The sequence below is a fragment of the Miniopterus natalensis genome, chromosome 9, assembly GCF_054644295.1.
Source record: "Miniopterus natalensis isolate mMinNat1 chromosome 9, mMinNat1.hap1, whole genome shotgun sequence".
NCBI classification, from domain to species: domain Eukaryota; kingdom Metazoa; phylum Chordata; class Mammalia; order Chiroptera; family Miniopteridae; genus Miniopterus; species Miniopterus natalensis.
Window position 1 is genome coordinate 20454375 of NC_142089.1, and position 15606 is coordinate 20469980.

At 52.7% G+C, this 15606-nt stretch overlaps 2 protein-coding genes across 3 annotated transcripts; both read left to right on the forward strand.

The window, feature by feature from the left end:
- The first annotated feature begins 4773 nt into the window (after window positions 1-4773).
- Window positions 4774-7537, forward strand: TEKT2 (tektin 2). 2 transcript variants are annotated; one of them, XM_016219858.2, is made up of 9 exons: window positions 4774-4929; window positions 5010-5135; window positions 5327-5532; window positions 6038-6181; window positions 6266-6380; window positions 6561-6668; window positions 6804-6947; window positions 7116-7195; window positions 7315-7537. In XM_016219858.2, the coding sequence occupies exons 1-9, from the start codon at window positions 4774-4776 to the stop codon at window positions 7526-7528; spliced, it is 1293 nt and encodes a 430-aa protein (XP_016075344.2). In that variant the 3' UTR covers window positions 7529-7537. The 2 variants fall into 2 exon arrangements, with proteins under 2 accessions (XP_016075344.2, XP_087676962.1); XM_087820836.1 differs by having other exon boundaries at window positions 6561-6947.
- Window positions 7538-8324: 787 nt separating this feature from the next.
- On the forward strand, window positions 8325-13185 carry ADPRS (ADP-ribosylserine hydrolase). Its single transcript, XM_016218384.2, has 6 exons — window positions 8325-8538; window positions 10486-10582; window positions 10856-11063; window positions 11162-11346; window positions 11661-11761; window positions 12374-13185. Exons 1-6 carry the CDS (start codon window positions 8325-8327, stop codon window positions 12664-12666), a joined length of 1098 nt encoding a protein of 365 aa, XP_016073870.2. The 3' UTR covers window positions 12667-13185.
- Window positions 13186-15606: the final 2421 nt, after the last annotated feature.

Genomic DNA, 15606 nt, shown 5'->3' on the forward strand with positions numbered 1-15606 from the left:
AGAAGGGGAGGCAAGAAGTCAGGCAGTAAAAGAATTTCAGAACAATTAGGGGGGAAAACTGGAATGAACTGAGGGACTCTTCACAGGCCCAGAAGTGGATAGCCCAGAAAACACTAGACTAAATAAGCAAGAAAACACTAGACTAAAATTTGGGGAACAGGCTCTCAACTGTCACAACTGTTTAGGTGTATCATTTCAGTGTATAAAGAACCTGTGTATCCATTCAGCATTCTCATGGATTTAAAAGGATCCAAGAGCCCAACCGGGTGTGGCTCAGAGGTTGAGCGTCGACCTAGGATCCAGGCGATCGGGGTTCGATTCCCGGTCAGGGCACATGCCCGGGTTGCGGGCTTGATCCCCAATCAGGAGCTTGCAGGAGGCAGCTGATCAACGACTCTCTCATCTTTGATATTTCTATCTCTCTCCCTCTCCTTTCCTCTCTCTGAAATCAATAAAGATATATTTAACAAATAAAATAAAAATAAAAAGGATCCAAGAGATATAGACAATGAAACAAAAAAATTTTTTAAACGTAAAAGAAATGTGACACAGCCCTGGCCAGTGTGGCTCAGTTCGTTGGAGAGTCACCCCACGGGCAAACCAAGTGGGGGGGAAATGGTCTCCATATATCTGCGCCTGGGAAGCTGAAGCAGCAGTTATTTCTGACTAATGCACTACACACGACTACTTAGCCTCGCCTAAGGCTCAGCCTTGAGGATCTCCACATGCATTTATTTGGCCCGAGGCAAGTGCAAGATCAGCAGAAAAGAGAGCTGGCAAGAGACCGGAGTCGAACAATTTCCTCTAGAGTGACGTACAAACAAACAAAAATGTCTAAAGTGAGAGAGGCCAACTCTTCCCACCCACTCCATGTTTTAAAAAATGTAATTTACTCTGGGGAAGTTATGCCCAGCTCTCTTGGAAAACAACTCTTGTATAAAACCTCAAGATCTTCCACTATACCTTGGGGGAGGGTTGCTTGACTGTAAATAGCCAAAGCCAGTCCCAATTTAAAGCAGAAATCTTCTAATGTGACACTAAATTGTTGTTGCTTGAAAATCATTTTCACAGTCACAGTTCTCACATTTCTAAAGCAGCAATTTCCAGAGGGAAGGCCAAAATGTGATCTAATAGTAAACCACAACTTAAATCTTTGCTGTCATTTGCCATGCATGTTAGTAAGCTCTTGAGGGCTTAACTTCCATTATCTACATATGACAGAAGGATGATAAAGGAGGAAAAAAATCTTCAAATTTATACTTTGTTTTTTCATTTTAAAGGGAAGAAAGGCCGAAATGGAATAGCTTTTAAGATGTTCACTTTCTCATGTCTGCATATCGGAAATGACTTGACATTTCACCATGCTCCTAAACAGAATGGGGTAAATAAAACAATTATCCGTCCTCTGAATTGTCTTTATATCTATTTTTCTCTTAGATTTAAGTTAAATAGAAAACCACCTCAAATCAACACTAAAATAGGAACTACTATGGTTAGAGACTGGCCACTTGAAAGAAGAAAGGTGACTTATGTGAAATGAGTCCAGATAAAAGGTAGTTAACATCATTGTATAATTTGTTTGAGGGCATGCTATCTGGTACCTAGACAGAAACTGTGATTGGTGGTATAGAAAACCAATAATTATTTTTATTGATTTTTTTTTTAAAAGAGGAAGGGCAGGGGGGAGAGAGAAACAGAGAAATGATGTATATTTCTGCTACAAACTGAAAGTAACTCACTCCTTGGATATAATGTATATGTCCTGTGCGAGGACTCCTTTGAGCATGGTGCTCTTTTTATGAGTCCACATTTGACCAGATGTCATCACGATCACAAGACACAGAGCTAAAACTGCCCACAAATTGTTGTTAAAAATAAATTTCCTATTCTATTTCAATAAATACATACGTCCACTGATACAACCAAAAAATCCCCAACTTGAAGGGATCGTGGTAATTCGTAGACTATCTGATTCTGATGTTGACCTTCCTTCGCTCAGTTCTCAGCTACTCATTTGGCCATTTGCTCAGTTATGAGACCCCTTTCTTCCAAATGGTAAATGTCATCTCATCTAAATTTCCTTTTAGCAGAAAAATGGAGGGAACTTGAAACTGACATCAACTGGAATGTTCGAAAGGCCTCAGGGTTTTTATCATAATCCACCATAGCAAAAAATACCTTCCTGGTGAATGCACTGGAGTGTTGCCAGGTATTTACCAAGATCTGAAATTCTTCAGCAGCATCTTTGCATGTTACATACGATCTAAACTTCTGGACAGTGGTAAACATTACAATAATAGTTTCTTGGGGTTTCTAGTACAAAATAATAGAACACCGCGTCACACATTCTATCACTCTTAGTCCAGTTCATCAGCCGTCTGACCTTTTCTGCTAATACCTTCTACTCCTGGCCAGGATATGTGGAACCTCGTGAGTCACCAACACCAAAGCCACCACCATTCTGCCATATTTGTGTCCTTTCTGTTATAAAATGTTTCAAAACATATAAGCCAAAATTTTATTTTTTCCAGCAAATAATTTGTCCAAGACTTTTTTTTCTGTCTCCTTTAATCCTAGTAAAAGAGCTATATCACAAATTCCCATGTATATCTGGTTTATGAGCCATATATTAGAATTTATAAATACTCTATGGAAAAAAACAACAACACAACATTGTGTGGTCAAAGAGGTTTGGAAAATGTTCTAGCCTCAGTCTTTCTGCAGAGCTCCAGACTGGCATTTCTGGACAGCACCTGGATTTACCACAAGCACCTCAAACTTCTCAAAAGCCAAGCCCTTGCCTACCAAGCCCTTGGTTCCCTGCCTCTCCTCCCTTTCGGAAGACTAACACGGTCCCAGCAATCACGGAGGCTTTAAAGCCGAGGGCTCTTCTTGGACCCCTCCCTTTCCCTCATCCATCAAACCTGAACTTGGCCTCTGAGGCGGACTCCCTGCCTTTGGCTCCAGGCGCTCCCACTAAGTCATGTGACCTTGGACCAGTTTCTCACTTCTCTGCGCCTCACTTCTCCCTCCTGTAAAACCAACAAGGTAATAGCGCCGCCTCCGCAGGTCGTTCTGCGCGGCTCCCCTAGAGGCTCGGGGGGTGCTGGAAACTGCAGCTCGGCCTCCCGCTCGATCCCCCGCGCCACCGCTAGGGGCGGTGCGGAGCCGCGACGGGGAGGCGGCGGCCCCGGGGACCGCGCGCACCCGCGCCCGCACCGCACCCCTGCCCTCGGCTGCGCCGGCCTTTTCAGATACCCTGTGAAAGCGGAGATAACGCCGACCCCCGGCAACAGCTACGCATGTGCAATGTCAGCGATGCCCGAGGCCTGGGAACGGCACCGGCACGGGCGAATTCTGTTTCCTTCTGTTTTTTAAATGGTTGGCTTTGGGCGGCGCTGCTAATGGTCCCGGGGCCTCTCCCGGGACGCGCCCTCTCCAAACGCCTCTCCGCCGTCCGCGGATGGATGGAAACGGACCAGACGGGCCAAAGGACTGCGTGTGAATCATGTCAAATACGTTCACACGCCTGGAAGGACGCCCGCTGGGGAACGCGCCTGAGCGGGAGGTTCCTTTTTTCCATGTGCGTATGTTTTATCAAAATTAAAATGTTTGCCCGGCCCGGCGTGGCTCAGCCGTGGAGCATGACCAAGGATCCGGGAGATCGCGGTTCGATTCCCGGGCAGGGCTGCGGGCTCGATCCCCAGTCGGGGGCGTGCGGGAGGCAGCCGGTCAATGACTCTCTCGTCATTGATGTTTCTATCTCTCGCTCTCCCTCTCCCTTCGTCTCTCTGAAATCATATATTTAAAAAAATTGTAACGTTTAACTTGTAAATGAAATGAACGGCGCACCCTGCAGCCGCCTCTGGGCCCCCCGGTTGCCAAGGTAAACAGGACGGAGGGGGTTACCCGCGAGCTGAGGGGCGGGGTGCCTAGCAACCGGGGCGCGCAACAGAGGAGCTGGAGAGAGCAGGAGGAAGTCGGAGCTGGGAAGGAGGTGAGAGGCAGGGGGAGCAAGGGGAGCTGGGGCGCTGGGGCGTGGGGGGACTCACGCCCAGGTCCGAGCTCCCTCCCTCTCCCTCCTTCTTTCTCTGAGCCAGCGCTGGGGTATTAATTTAAACCGAAAACGATTATCCTGGGGAAGGGAGTAGTGGGGTTCGCCTGGGAACTAGATAGACCCCAGCTGCTCCTACTCCAACAGGGGCGGAGGGAGGGAGTGTGACGACCAGATAGGGAGGGGGCCAGCGCCCCCCTCCCCCAAAAAAACTCCCCTGTGTCAACCCATGTCCCCTGCAAAACTAGCCCCGCCTCTATGGATGGAGAATAGGGCTGTTCCTCAGAACCGCCACAGGCCCTGACCAAAGCTGGGGCAGAGGAAGAAAAGAAAGCTCCACAGGACTTGGTTGCTGGAAGTTGGGGTGGAAACTGGATTAAGGGCTATTTTTCCTGCTAAACTCCACCCACCAGCCCCACTAAGCACTTGGCACCACACACACACACACACACCCAGCTCCTGCAGGGTTTAGGAGTTTGTGTGGGTGGATGGATGGGTGGGAGGAAACTTAGTTAATGCTTCATACAAAATTGAGCAAATGGAGAGTTGTTCCCAAGCAGGCTTCCTGTAACAAGGGACTTGGAGCAAAATTGACAGGAGCAGACCCTTGGGGGGGAGCTTTTGATCTAGGAGAGGGTCTCCTAAACAGCCTCCCGCAGCCTCGTTTTTCCTCTCCAGCAGAGGTGGGTATCTCGGAACAGGCCTAGGGGCCCAGCACCATGGCCACGCTGAGCGTCAAGCCCAGTCAGCGCTTCCAGTTGCAGGACTGGCACACCAACAACTACCTGTTGTCCACCAATGCTGAGCTGCAACGAGATGCATCACACCAGATCCGCCAGGAGGCCCGGGTCCTCCGCAATGAGAGCAACAACCAGGTTGAGAGCAGGAGCTCAGGTGGGCAGAGGGATAGTCCCTAACCCCAAACACCCCCTTGATCTGGCTCTGTCTCTTTCAGACCATTTGGGATGAACATGACAATAGGACTCGACTGGCAGAGAGGATTGACACAGTCAACCGGTGGAAGGAGATGCTGGACAAGTGTCTGACGGATTTAGATGCTGAGATCGATGCCCTGACACAGGCAGGGAGCTAGGGCAGGGTGCCAGGAGACCCTGCTGCAAGGACCTCCCCTCCCTCCCCACTTTGAGGTCGAGGAATCCTTGTTGGGGTATTTGGTGGCATGCCCATCTGAGTCACTCACTGGCCCCTCTGTCAAAGTGGGGCCATTCCCAGTGAATGGCCCACCAGCCTCCTGTGCCTTCTCTTTCCTAGATGAAGGAGTCAGCAGAGCAAAACCTGCAGGCCAAGAACCTGCCTCTGGATGTGGCAATTGAGTGCCTGACCCTGCGGGACAGTCGTCGTGACATTGATGTGGTGAAGGACCCTGTGGAGGAAGAGCTGCACAAAGAGGTGGAGGTCATTGATGCCACCAAGAAGGCCCTGCAACAGAAGATTAGCCAGAGCTTCGAGAAGCTCTGGTAAGGGAGAGACATGTCATTCTCACGCTCACCTGCACTTGAAGGCGTATGTCTTAAACGTAGAATATTTGTACTGTGGGTTTGTACAGGCTGCCTTCTGTCCCTGCTGTGCCCATGGCAGAAACCACTAACTGATGGTAGCACTTCTTCCACTGCTTAGACATCGTCTCAGATGACTGCTCTAGGGAGCCATTGTCAATTGATTGGAAGCATGGGAAACGAAGCCCATTTGCCACCATCCCTGACTGAGTACCCTATTGTGAGTGTGTGTGAGCCTCTGTGAGTGTAACTAATATGTGTGCCCCCGTGGTTGTGTGTAAGCGCATGAGTGCCATAATTTTGTCTGTGAGAAGCTTATCCAACTATGCTGGTCTTCGTCTCAGCTGCACTGGCAGCTCCATTGTCACTCCAGCCCCCCCGTCCCTTGGTGGCCCTGCCGTACAATAGGGGCTAAGCCCTGCAGCCTTGGAGGAATGGATCCTGAGCTAGTCTGTTCCTTCCCCAGCCTCCTGCAGGAAGTCCGACAGCAGCTCAACTCTGATCATCGGGGCAAAATGGAGGCATTGGACATTGACAGAGTTTGCCTCTCTCTCAACCTCAAGTCCCCAAACATCTCTCTGAAGATTAATCCCACACGTGTCCCGGATAAGTAAGAAGTGTTTCAGTCAGTCTCCCCTCCCCCACCCCCACAGTGGCCACACTCTGTGACCCCAGTATTTCCTGCCACCTGCAGCTCGTCCACACTTCAACAGTGGGATGACTTTAGTCGGTTCAGCAAGAACCAGGCAGAGGCTGAAATGAAAGAAGCCACGGAGCTGAGGGAGGCCATCGCCCTCACTATCGCTGAGGTGACTGACCTTTCCCCTGACCCTGTTTCTCCATGGCTAACAGATGGCCCAAGTGTGCGCTCAAGCCTTAATCTTTTGTTCCCTGTTGGCCTGTGGCATCCCGGCCCTTCACCTGAGTGACATCCTTAGATGGTCAGGAGCTTATACCCTGTCTTGCTTGGCCTACTTTTTGTCCTTCAGACCAACAATGAACTTGAAGCCCAGAGGGTTGCAACAGAATTTGCCTTCAGGAAGCGGCTGCGGGAGCTGGAGAAAGTGTACAGTGAGCTCAAGTGGCAAGAGAAGAATGTGAGCCTTCTCCCTTTAGTCCCCTGGGGCTTGCACTTCCTGTTGTGCAAAGAGGAGCCCGATGGCCCTCCAGCAAGCCCTGGGTGCGCCATGGTGGGTTCAACCAGTGGAGACCGGTCACTCTGTCCCCTGCAGACTTTGCAGGAGATCACGGATCTGCAGGAGGACATCCGGCACCTGGAAGAAGATCTGCGCAGAAAGTTACTGAACCTGAAGCTATGCCATACCCGGCTAGAGTCCAGGACCCACCGGCCCAATGTGGAGCTCTGCAGGGACCAGGTGTGAGGGTACCCCTGTGGGGCACTGCCCCCCGTTAACGTTTCCTCAGGATCACTCACTCCCCAGCACATATTCCTGGTGGAGCGGGGGTGCTGACATAAGGCAGCACCCAGGCCCGTGGGACAGTATGGCTGACCTGGGACCCCCAACCCTCACCTCTGCCTCCAGGCACAGTATGGCCTCACTGATGAGGTTCACCAGTTAGAGGCAACCATCGCTGCCCTGAAGCAGAAATTGGCACAAGCACAGTAGGTTTGGGGAGTGGGCAGAAGGGGCACGGAGACACCTCCCAGCCGTGGGGCCTCTTGCTGCCTGCTGGCTCCCAGCCTCATGCAGGGGTGGTGAGTGGTTAATGCCTCCTCCCTAGGGATGCTCTGGATGCCCTCTACAAGCATCTGGCCCGGCTGCAGGCTGACATCGCCTGCAAGGCCAACTCCATGCTGTTGGACACCAAGTGCATGGACACTCGTCGGAAGCTGACTGTGCCAGCTGAGAAGTTTGTGCCTGAGGTGGACACCTTCTCCCGCACCACAAACCGTACCCTGAGTCCACTCAAAAGCTGCCAGCTGCAGCTGGCCTAGCCTAGGGGCCTGAGGAGGGAGAGGAAGGTTAGGTGGGAAATAGAAGAGGAAGGGGGGTGGAGAGGATGAATAATAAATGTCGGGTTTTTCAGTCTAGAAGGTTTTCTGCTACCCCTGCATGTAGCCAGCAGAGAGTGAGAAGGCTCTGGGCCTTCCTGTGAATGGGGAAGCAAAAATGATGACCACCATCCATCCCCCAAGCTCCATGTTCAAATCCGATCCCTTCTCCCTCTTTAGGAAGCCCCTCGCCGGGCTAGGCCAGCAACCCCTGGCCTCTAGGGGCACGATTTCTAACCAGCTCGGCCCCAGCTGGACCCTTGCCTGCCCTCTTGATGCCTAGGGAAGGCTAGGATCAGAGTGGGAGGGTTTGGGGATGCGGGCCCAGACCTGAGTGGGGACCAAGAACTGGGGCTGCTGTGGGAGGGCTGGGGTGCCGGGGCAGAGTGGGGCTTCATAAAGGCAGGACCCGGAAGGCAGTGACCCGAGGGTAGGGCTGCTGCGGCCCGATAGTCCCCTCCGGGACCCTTTCGTGGCCGTCTCACCCGGTGTGACTTCGGCTACAGGCGGGGAGAACCGGAGCTAAAAGCAGAGGCCTGGTGGCGTCCAAACAGCGTTGCGGGACCCGCCCAGGTCCCAGGCACGCGGAGCTGCGCCTCCGGGCCGCTGGGTGGCGCTGTGGGTCGCGAACTGCGCCGGGGCGCGAGGCGGCGCTGTGGGGCTGGGGCGCGGGTGTACGGGGGAGCAACGAGGTGGGGCGCGTGCCGACCGCACCGGAAGTGGTGGCGGGTCAGTGCGGATGGCGGCAGCGGTGGCGATGACGGCGTCGAGCTGCGGAGGGGCTGGGGCTGCCCGCTCCCTGTCGCGCTTTCGAGGCTGCCTGGCTGGCGCGCTGCTCGGGGACTGCGTGGGCGCCATCTACGAGGCGCACAACACCGTCAACCTGACGTCAGTTCTGCGTCACGTCCAGAGCCTGGAGCCGGACCCCGGCTCGCCCGGGAGCGCGCGGACAGGTGGGCGTGGCCGGGCGCGCGAGCGAACGGGGCTCCCGCGAGGGCCTCGGGGCGGCGTGGGAGCGCGGCCGGGGGAGGCGTGTGCGGGGAGAGGAGGCGCCGTAGGGCGGCTGGGGCCGGGTCTGGGGTCTGGACGGCCCCGGCGGGCACTTGGGGCTGAGCGTGGCTGAATCCGAGCTCCGTCTTCACACGTCTGGCTCCGAACATTTCCCAGCTCGGGCGTGGCAACACCACCCTCCCAGCCGTGCCAGCCGGAAACCTGGGCGTCATTCTCCTAAATCGCGCCGGTCCCGCATATGCACCCTACCGATTTTGCCCGTCTTAACCCAGTTCTCTCAGATCAGTGCGCCCCCAGTCCATTCTCCACGCGGCAGGGAGTGCTCTTAAAACAGATGTGATCGCGGTCTCCTGGGCATGAAACTTTGCAGTGATTTCCCATTGCCAAAGAATTTAGGGTAGAGCTAAGTTCTTTAGCCGGCCCTACCAGGCCGGCCCTCCCTCCGTCGCCAGTTTCATTTTACAGCGCCCCGTACTTTCTTCCTGCGCTTTGGCTCCTCTTACATCGTGCTTCCTCCAGCCCTGGTCTGTGCCTGTGCTCCCCCTTGCCCGTAAAGCCCCCCTCCCCCCGCTCCTTCCTCCCCGTGTGCAAACGACTCCTCTCCCAGATCTCAGCTCAGTATCACGTCTGAGGTCAAGCAGTGGATGATGATTCTTGGAGAGCCTGTAGTAGAATAAGGGAAAGGGGCTGAACCCTGGAGGAGGGAAAGGAGCTAGAGAAGGAAACAGTTGGACACGAGCAGCAGCAGGGGCCATGGCTGTCCACAAAACCCAGGAACATTTCCAGGTGAAGATGCTGTTCCCTGGTATGCTACAGAGAGGTTAAGGAGAGGGAAGTCTGGATTTAGGAAAGCATTTTCAGTAGAATGTTGAAGCCTGGAAGTTAGATTCCAGTGGGTTTAGGAGGAAATGAAAAATGAGAAAAGAGAGTATGGTTTGGTGTGATGGGAAGGAGAGATGAGGTGAAGACAAGATGCTCACCTGGGGATATTTTTTCCATTAAGGGGGAGAGAGAGAGAAACATCTTGAGAGAGACACATCGATTTGTTGCCTTGTAGGAACCGTTTTTGTTTTTAAATTTTTAAAAATATATCTATTGATTTTAGGGAGAGGGAGAGAGAGATAGAAACATCAATGATGACAGAATCATTGACCGGCTGCCTTCTGCATGCTCTCTACCGGAGATAAAGCCCCCAACCCGGGCATGTGCACTGACCGGGAATCGAATCGTGATCTGGATCCTAGGTCAATCGATGCTCAACTGCCGAGCCACACCACCCAGGCTTGTAGTGACCACTTTTAATTTCACTTTGGTTTGATGTTTAGATGAGGGGAAAACGTTTTAGGTTGAGAGTTGTTTTAGGACCCTTTGGGTGCAAGTGGCAAAAACCCAACTCAGAATGGTCTAAGCAAAAAGAACATATCAGCTGACATAACTGTAAAGTCTAGAGGTAGGTCTGGCTTCAAGCGAGCCGAGTCCAGGGGCTCAGGCTTGATCCCCAGTCAGGGCACATACAAGAATCAACCAGTGAATACATAAATGAGTGGAACAACAAAATCAATGTCTCTCTCTCCCTCCCTCCCTTCCTCTTTCTCAAATCAATTAAAAAAATTCTAATTAATAATTAAAACAACAAAAAACAACTAATGCTGCAGTAATGGCAGCCAGAAGGGGTGGAAGGTTTTCCTTCAGAAGTCAGCAAGACATGGTCACTGACTCGGAACAAAGAATTGCTGAAAATCCCAAGGCCTGGAACCTAGGAAATTGGATGGGAGTGAGAGGCTGACTGAAGCATTCTAAAAGTGGTACATAAAAGGCACAAGTGGGAGGCCAAAGCTTCTATCCCCTGCAACTCCTCTCCCCTGCCCCCCCCCACCCTGTCCCTGTAGAAGCTTTGTACTACACAGATGACACAGCCATGACCAGGGCCCTGGTGCAGTCCCTGCTGTCCAAGGAGGCTTTCGACGAGGTGGACATGGCTCACAGGTGAGGGGAATGGTCCTGGCATGAGGCAACCAAGTGGGCACAGTTATTGCACCCTTGACCAGAGCAGTGATGTCGTGCATGCTGGGACCCCTACCCTCAGCAGGAAACTGTTTCTAGGGCCACTGAAGCTTCACAAGCTAGAAACTAGCACGGCTTTTACCGGCTCCCTAGGTCCTCAGGACTTCCTCATTTCCCAATCCAGCCAGATTTCTTCTCTTCCAGCCCTGACAGGCATCTTTGAAACTTTCATCCTGTCTCCCTTCCCTCCCCTAGATTTGCTCAGGAGTACAAAAAAGACCCTGACAGGGGTTATGGTGCTGGAGTAATCACTGTCTTCAAGAAGCTCCTGAGCCCCAAGTGCCGCGACGTCTATGAGCCTGCTCGGGCCCAGTTCAACGGGAAAGGCTCTTATGGCAACGGGGGTGCCATGCGGGTGGCTGGCATCTCCCTGGCCTATAACAGCATCCAGGATGTGCAGAAGGTAGCCTGGGCAGGCTGGCTTCTGGGCTGTCCCCTCCCTCCCCCTTCTTCTCTGGGTTCTGTGACAGCAGGTCTTAGCCTTCACTGCCTTTGCTCTAGTTTGCCCGGCTCTCAGCCCAGCTGACACACGCCTCCTCCCTGGGTTACAACGGTGCCATCCTGCAGGCCCTGGCTGTGTACCTGGCTTTGCAGGGAGAGTCGTCCAGTGAGCACTTCCTCGAGCAGCTCCTGGGCCACATGGAAGAGCTGGAGAGTGATTCCCAGTCCCTCTCGGATGCCAGGGAGTGAGTATGTGGGGTGGAGGTGGCTGGAGGTGAGTTTGTGGGTGTGCATGCATGTGGGGTAGGGTCCTCTGGCATTGCCACAAGCTGAGACCTTCATTCTTTAACTACAGACCCTAGGGAGGAGTGGGAGAGTACCTTTGCCTTGCCTCAGGTTCCCAGAGAACCAAAGGCGCAGCTCATGCCCAGCCCTCTCCCACTTCTTGTTAGGACACCTGGGCCTAGGTGTCACCCTGACCACATCCCACCTCGCCCTCCCACACAACCCTTCCCCTGCCTGGCTCCAGCCTCCCTGCAATCTTGCCCCCGGCCTGCAGGTTGGGCATGGAGGATCATCCATACTCGGGCCGACTGAAGAAGATTGGAGAGCTTCTAGAGCAGGATGCGGTGACCAGAGAGGAGGTGGTGTCTGAGCTAGGTGGGTTGCCCCCCCACACCTGTCATCCTTCAGGGTCAGGCTTGGGCTCGGGGGGAAGGGAGCAAGGAGTCACACTTGCCTCCACATTTTTGCCCCAGGCTGCTGTGACAGCAGAGCCAGCTCTGTGGGGTACTTTGGCAGGTTTTGAGTGAGTGTAGCGACTTCTTGCTCTGGGGCTGCAGCATCTTCAGCCTCACGGATAAATATTCCCAGAAATGGCAGCTGACCACCAGTTCTCACAGCTGCTGTTGACCACCATTGTTAATTTATGTAGCCCTTTTACTGTGTTCTGGGTGCTGTGCAGAATGCTTTATCTGTTTGGTTTCATTTCACCCTCACGCGAGCCCTGTGAGAGTTCCTAACCTGATTCACTGTGCATGAGGAGTCAAACCCAAGATATAGGAATCTCTGTCATTAGGGAACTTTCCCAGTCACCCAGCCAGTAGGTGGGAGAGTCAGGATTTTAACCCAGGTCATCTCACTATAGAGCCTCTGATCTTAGTCAGAGCCCAACTTGAAGCTGAGAGTGTTGACTTGTGGCAAGTGGCAGGAAGCCTTGGGACATGTGGGGAGCAGGGGGTGTCAAGTTCCCATAATATGGTGTGCCCACAGGGAATGGCATTGCTGCCTTTGAGTCTGTGCCCACTGCCATCTACTGCTTCCTGCGCTGCATGGAGCCCGACCCCGAGATCCCCTCTTCCTTCAATAGCCTCCAAAGGACTCTCATCTATTCCATCTCACTTGGTGGGGACACAGACACCATTGCCACCATGGCTGGGGCCATCGCTGGCGCCTACTATGGGATGGAACAGGTGCCAGAAAGCTGGCAGCAAAGCTGTGAGGGCTATGAGGAGACAGACATCCTGGCCCAGAGCCTGCACCGGGTCTTCCAGAAGAGTCTGTGAGGGCCCCAGCTGCTGGGGCTCCGCCATGTCCAGCAGGACCAACTACAGCTCAGGTTGGAAACCCTGAGCTTCCTGGGGCTTTGCTCCCCACCTCATTCTTCCTGCAGTGTGAGCAGAGTGCAGTGCTGGGGCTGGGGTCTCTAGGGGAAATCACTGGAACAGTGAATGAGGGACTGGTGCCTCCCTGGTGCTGGGTTTCTGGCTGCAGAGCCTCGGACACCCCTGGCTCCTCGGTTAGACATAAGAAACCAGGGCAGGTTCCATTGGAGGGGTACTTGTGGCATTTTCCTTTATTATCTAGGACATGGAATTGGGGAAGTGGAAGTGATCTGCAGTAGCCTCATTTGTCCTCGTTGAGATTTAGCCAGTTTGCCAGAAAGCAGCAGGTTTCTATGAATCAAGGAGACGGGCACTTGAATCTAACTGACCTCCATATACACCTGGCCCTGGGCTGTCATGGGCTTGTTAACAGCTTCCAGCGGAAGCCACAGAGCAATAAACAGTTTTTGGTAAACCCCACCATGGTTTCCTCTGTTTCTCTTCTGCCCTGAGTGGATTCTTCCCCCTTGACCTTTTGTACCTAGTGCCCCTCTGGGCTGCACTGTCCTAGGAGCTTGGATCCCAGGCCATGAGTTGCTGGGTTGTTGAGGCAAATCCCTCCAGTTCTTTCAGCCGGCTGTGTTCAACCAGGAAGGGCAGAGTAGGCATGATTGGTGCCTTCTGTTGATCACTCAGAGTGACCCAGGCAGGGGGCAGGGAACAAGCCAGATTTTCTTGCGCTCAGAGTCTGACTTCATAGGTTCTCCCTAGGTAGTGCCCAGGCCTAATCATGCCAAAAACTGGAACCAGTAGGAGGAAGCAGAGGGCACCTTCTATCACCAGACTGCCAACCTTTGGGTGGGGAAGGTGCATCATCCTGGGTGCTCTGGGTGGACTGAAAGCTGTCCCTGATTTTGCATCTTGGGCCCTAGTCAAAGGCATCAGCCTGTTAGGAAGTTCTGCACATGATCCATTTCCAAAAAAGGAAAATTGAGACACCGCCATCAAACATCAGGGACATTCTTTAAGCATCCTTCCAGCCCCAGGTGGGAGAAGCATGCCCTCTGCAGTTAGCCTGACATTTCAGGACTGCTGGGTAGGTCTGTTCTCAGCCAAGATAGTGTTATGCCAGGCTAGGGCAAACCACAGGATTTTGCAGGGCATGGATTGGTCTTGGATATGCCATCCCTATCCCCACAGCTAGGGACAGATCCCTAGCTGCCAAATATGACAAGCTGTGGAGCAGGTGTTTTCTGCCCAGGACAGGTCCACCCGCCCTCTTACAAGCATTGGGCCTGGCACTAGCCCCGCCCACAAGAGCAAAGATTCATTATTTCATTCATAATTTGTATCAGATGTTGAAACTTGGCCCTTGGGATCCTGAGCCAGCTGTCATGCTCCACTACCCCTGAGAGCTTGCAGGAATGTTCCAGGGAAGTTTGATCCATCTCCCCCAGCTCCAGACACTGCTTACTTTGGTTTCTTAAAATGCTTCTTGGCATTTACTTGGTGCAGAGCCTAGAAGCATGGATGTAGTGATAGACCCCATGCTGGGCAGCTCCTGGGGGCACAGAGCAGGAGCCCCATCAAGCTCCCTGGATGCCTCATGAAATCCAGGCCTGAGGCCCCTCTGTGTCAATGCCAATCTCAGCACTGCTGTTGTACACAACAGATTTTATTGAGGCTGTGCCAATACAGTCAATACCGTTTTTCTTTTCAAAAAGAAGTCCCATTTTCTTTGATTCCCAAGTGCATTTTTTCCAAATCTGTGACACAGGGCACGTAATAGGTACGTAGAGAACTAAGCTTCTTCTACCAGGTTAGAAATGAAATTACTAATGGAAAACATTTAAACCTTAATCTTAAAAAAAAATGAATCAGAATATAAAAATGCACAAGGTAATGTACTTTTCATTGTTAAAACCTGACATCATTTATCAAAGCTAGTCAGTTAAGTAGACAGCACCTGGAACATAACATTTCGAAGCACCAACCACCCCTCAAAGGTTTAGGAGTGACTTTTAGCAGAAACTCAGTTTAGTGAAACAGCCTTTTTGGCTCCTCCTTAGAGCCCTGGGTTCCCACTGGCAGCTGATAAGTGTCCGCTCATCAAACCCCTCCCCCACAAGCCAGTGGTGGCTTTGACCCAGAAGGAGGCTGAGCAAAGGGCCCACCAGGTGTGGTTCGAGACAGCTCTCTTGGTTGTCGGGGAATGAGAAATCCACCATGAACCCCAGCAAAAACCTGTTCTTAAAATATTATTTGGGCAGATTTGGATTTTCATTTTTCCTTTTGAAAGTTAGCATGAGCAGTCAAATGGTTCCCTTTGTCGGGAGAAGTTGGTGGGGCGGAGGATTGGTGAGGGGCCCATGGGAACCTCAGCTCGGTGAGTCAGAAGTCAGCAGCCACCCTCCATTTTCAACACAGATGGCCCGGTGGGGCCTGAAGTAGAGCACACTGACCCAGGCTCACACTTGGTCCAGGGAGGTGGGCTGGATTGGGGAGGGCTGAAGGAGAGGCCCCAAGCCGCTGGAGAGTGGCTATCCTTGCATGAGCAAGAGCATACACCACCCCTGCCCCCAGCACTAATCTCAGCTTTATCCACTCAGCTTGAACTAGGGGCTGAAGGGAGGGAGGGGGATCCTGCCTGTTTCCTGCAGAGGAGCTCTGATTGGGGAAAATGGCAGAAACATCCAGAGCCAACTCATTCCAAAGGGGCCTTGTTGGCACCCTTTTTCCCAGAGCCTCAGCCTCCTGGGCCCTAATCCTGCTTAGAACAGGAAATTGGAACCAGAGGTGGGAGGAGAGGAAGCCCCCCCAGATTAACCCCTTTAGTAGACGCACACATACATGTGGTTCTTATTAAGGAAAAGCAGGCGGTGCCTTCATCCCCGAGCTTGT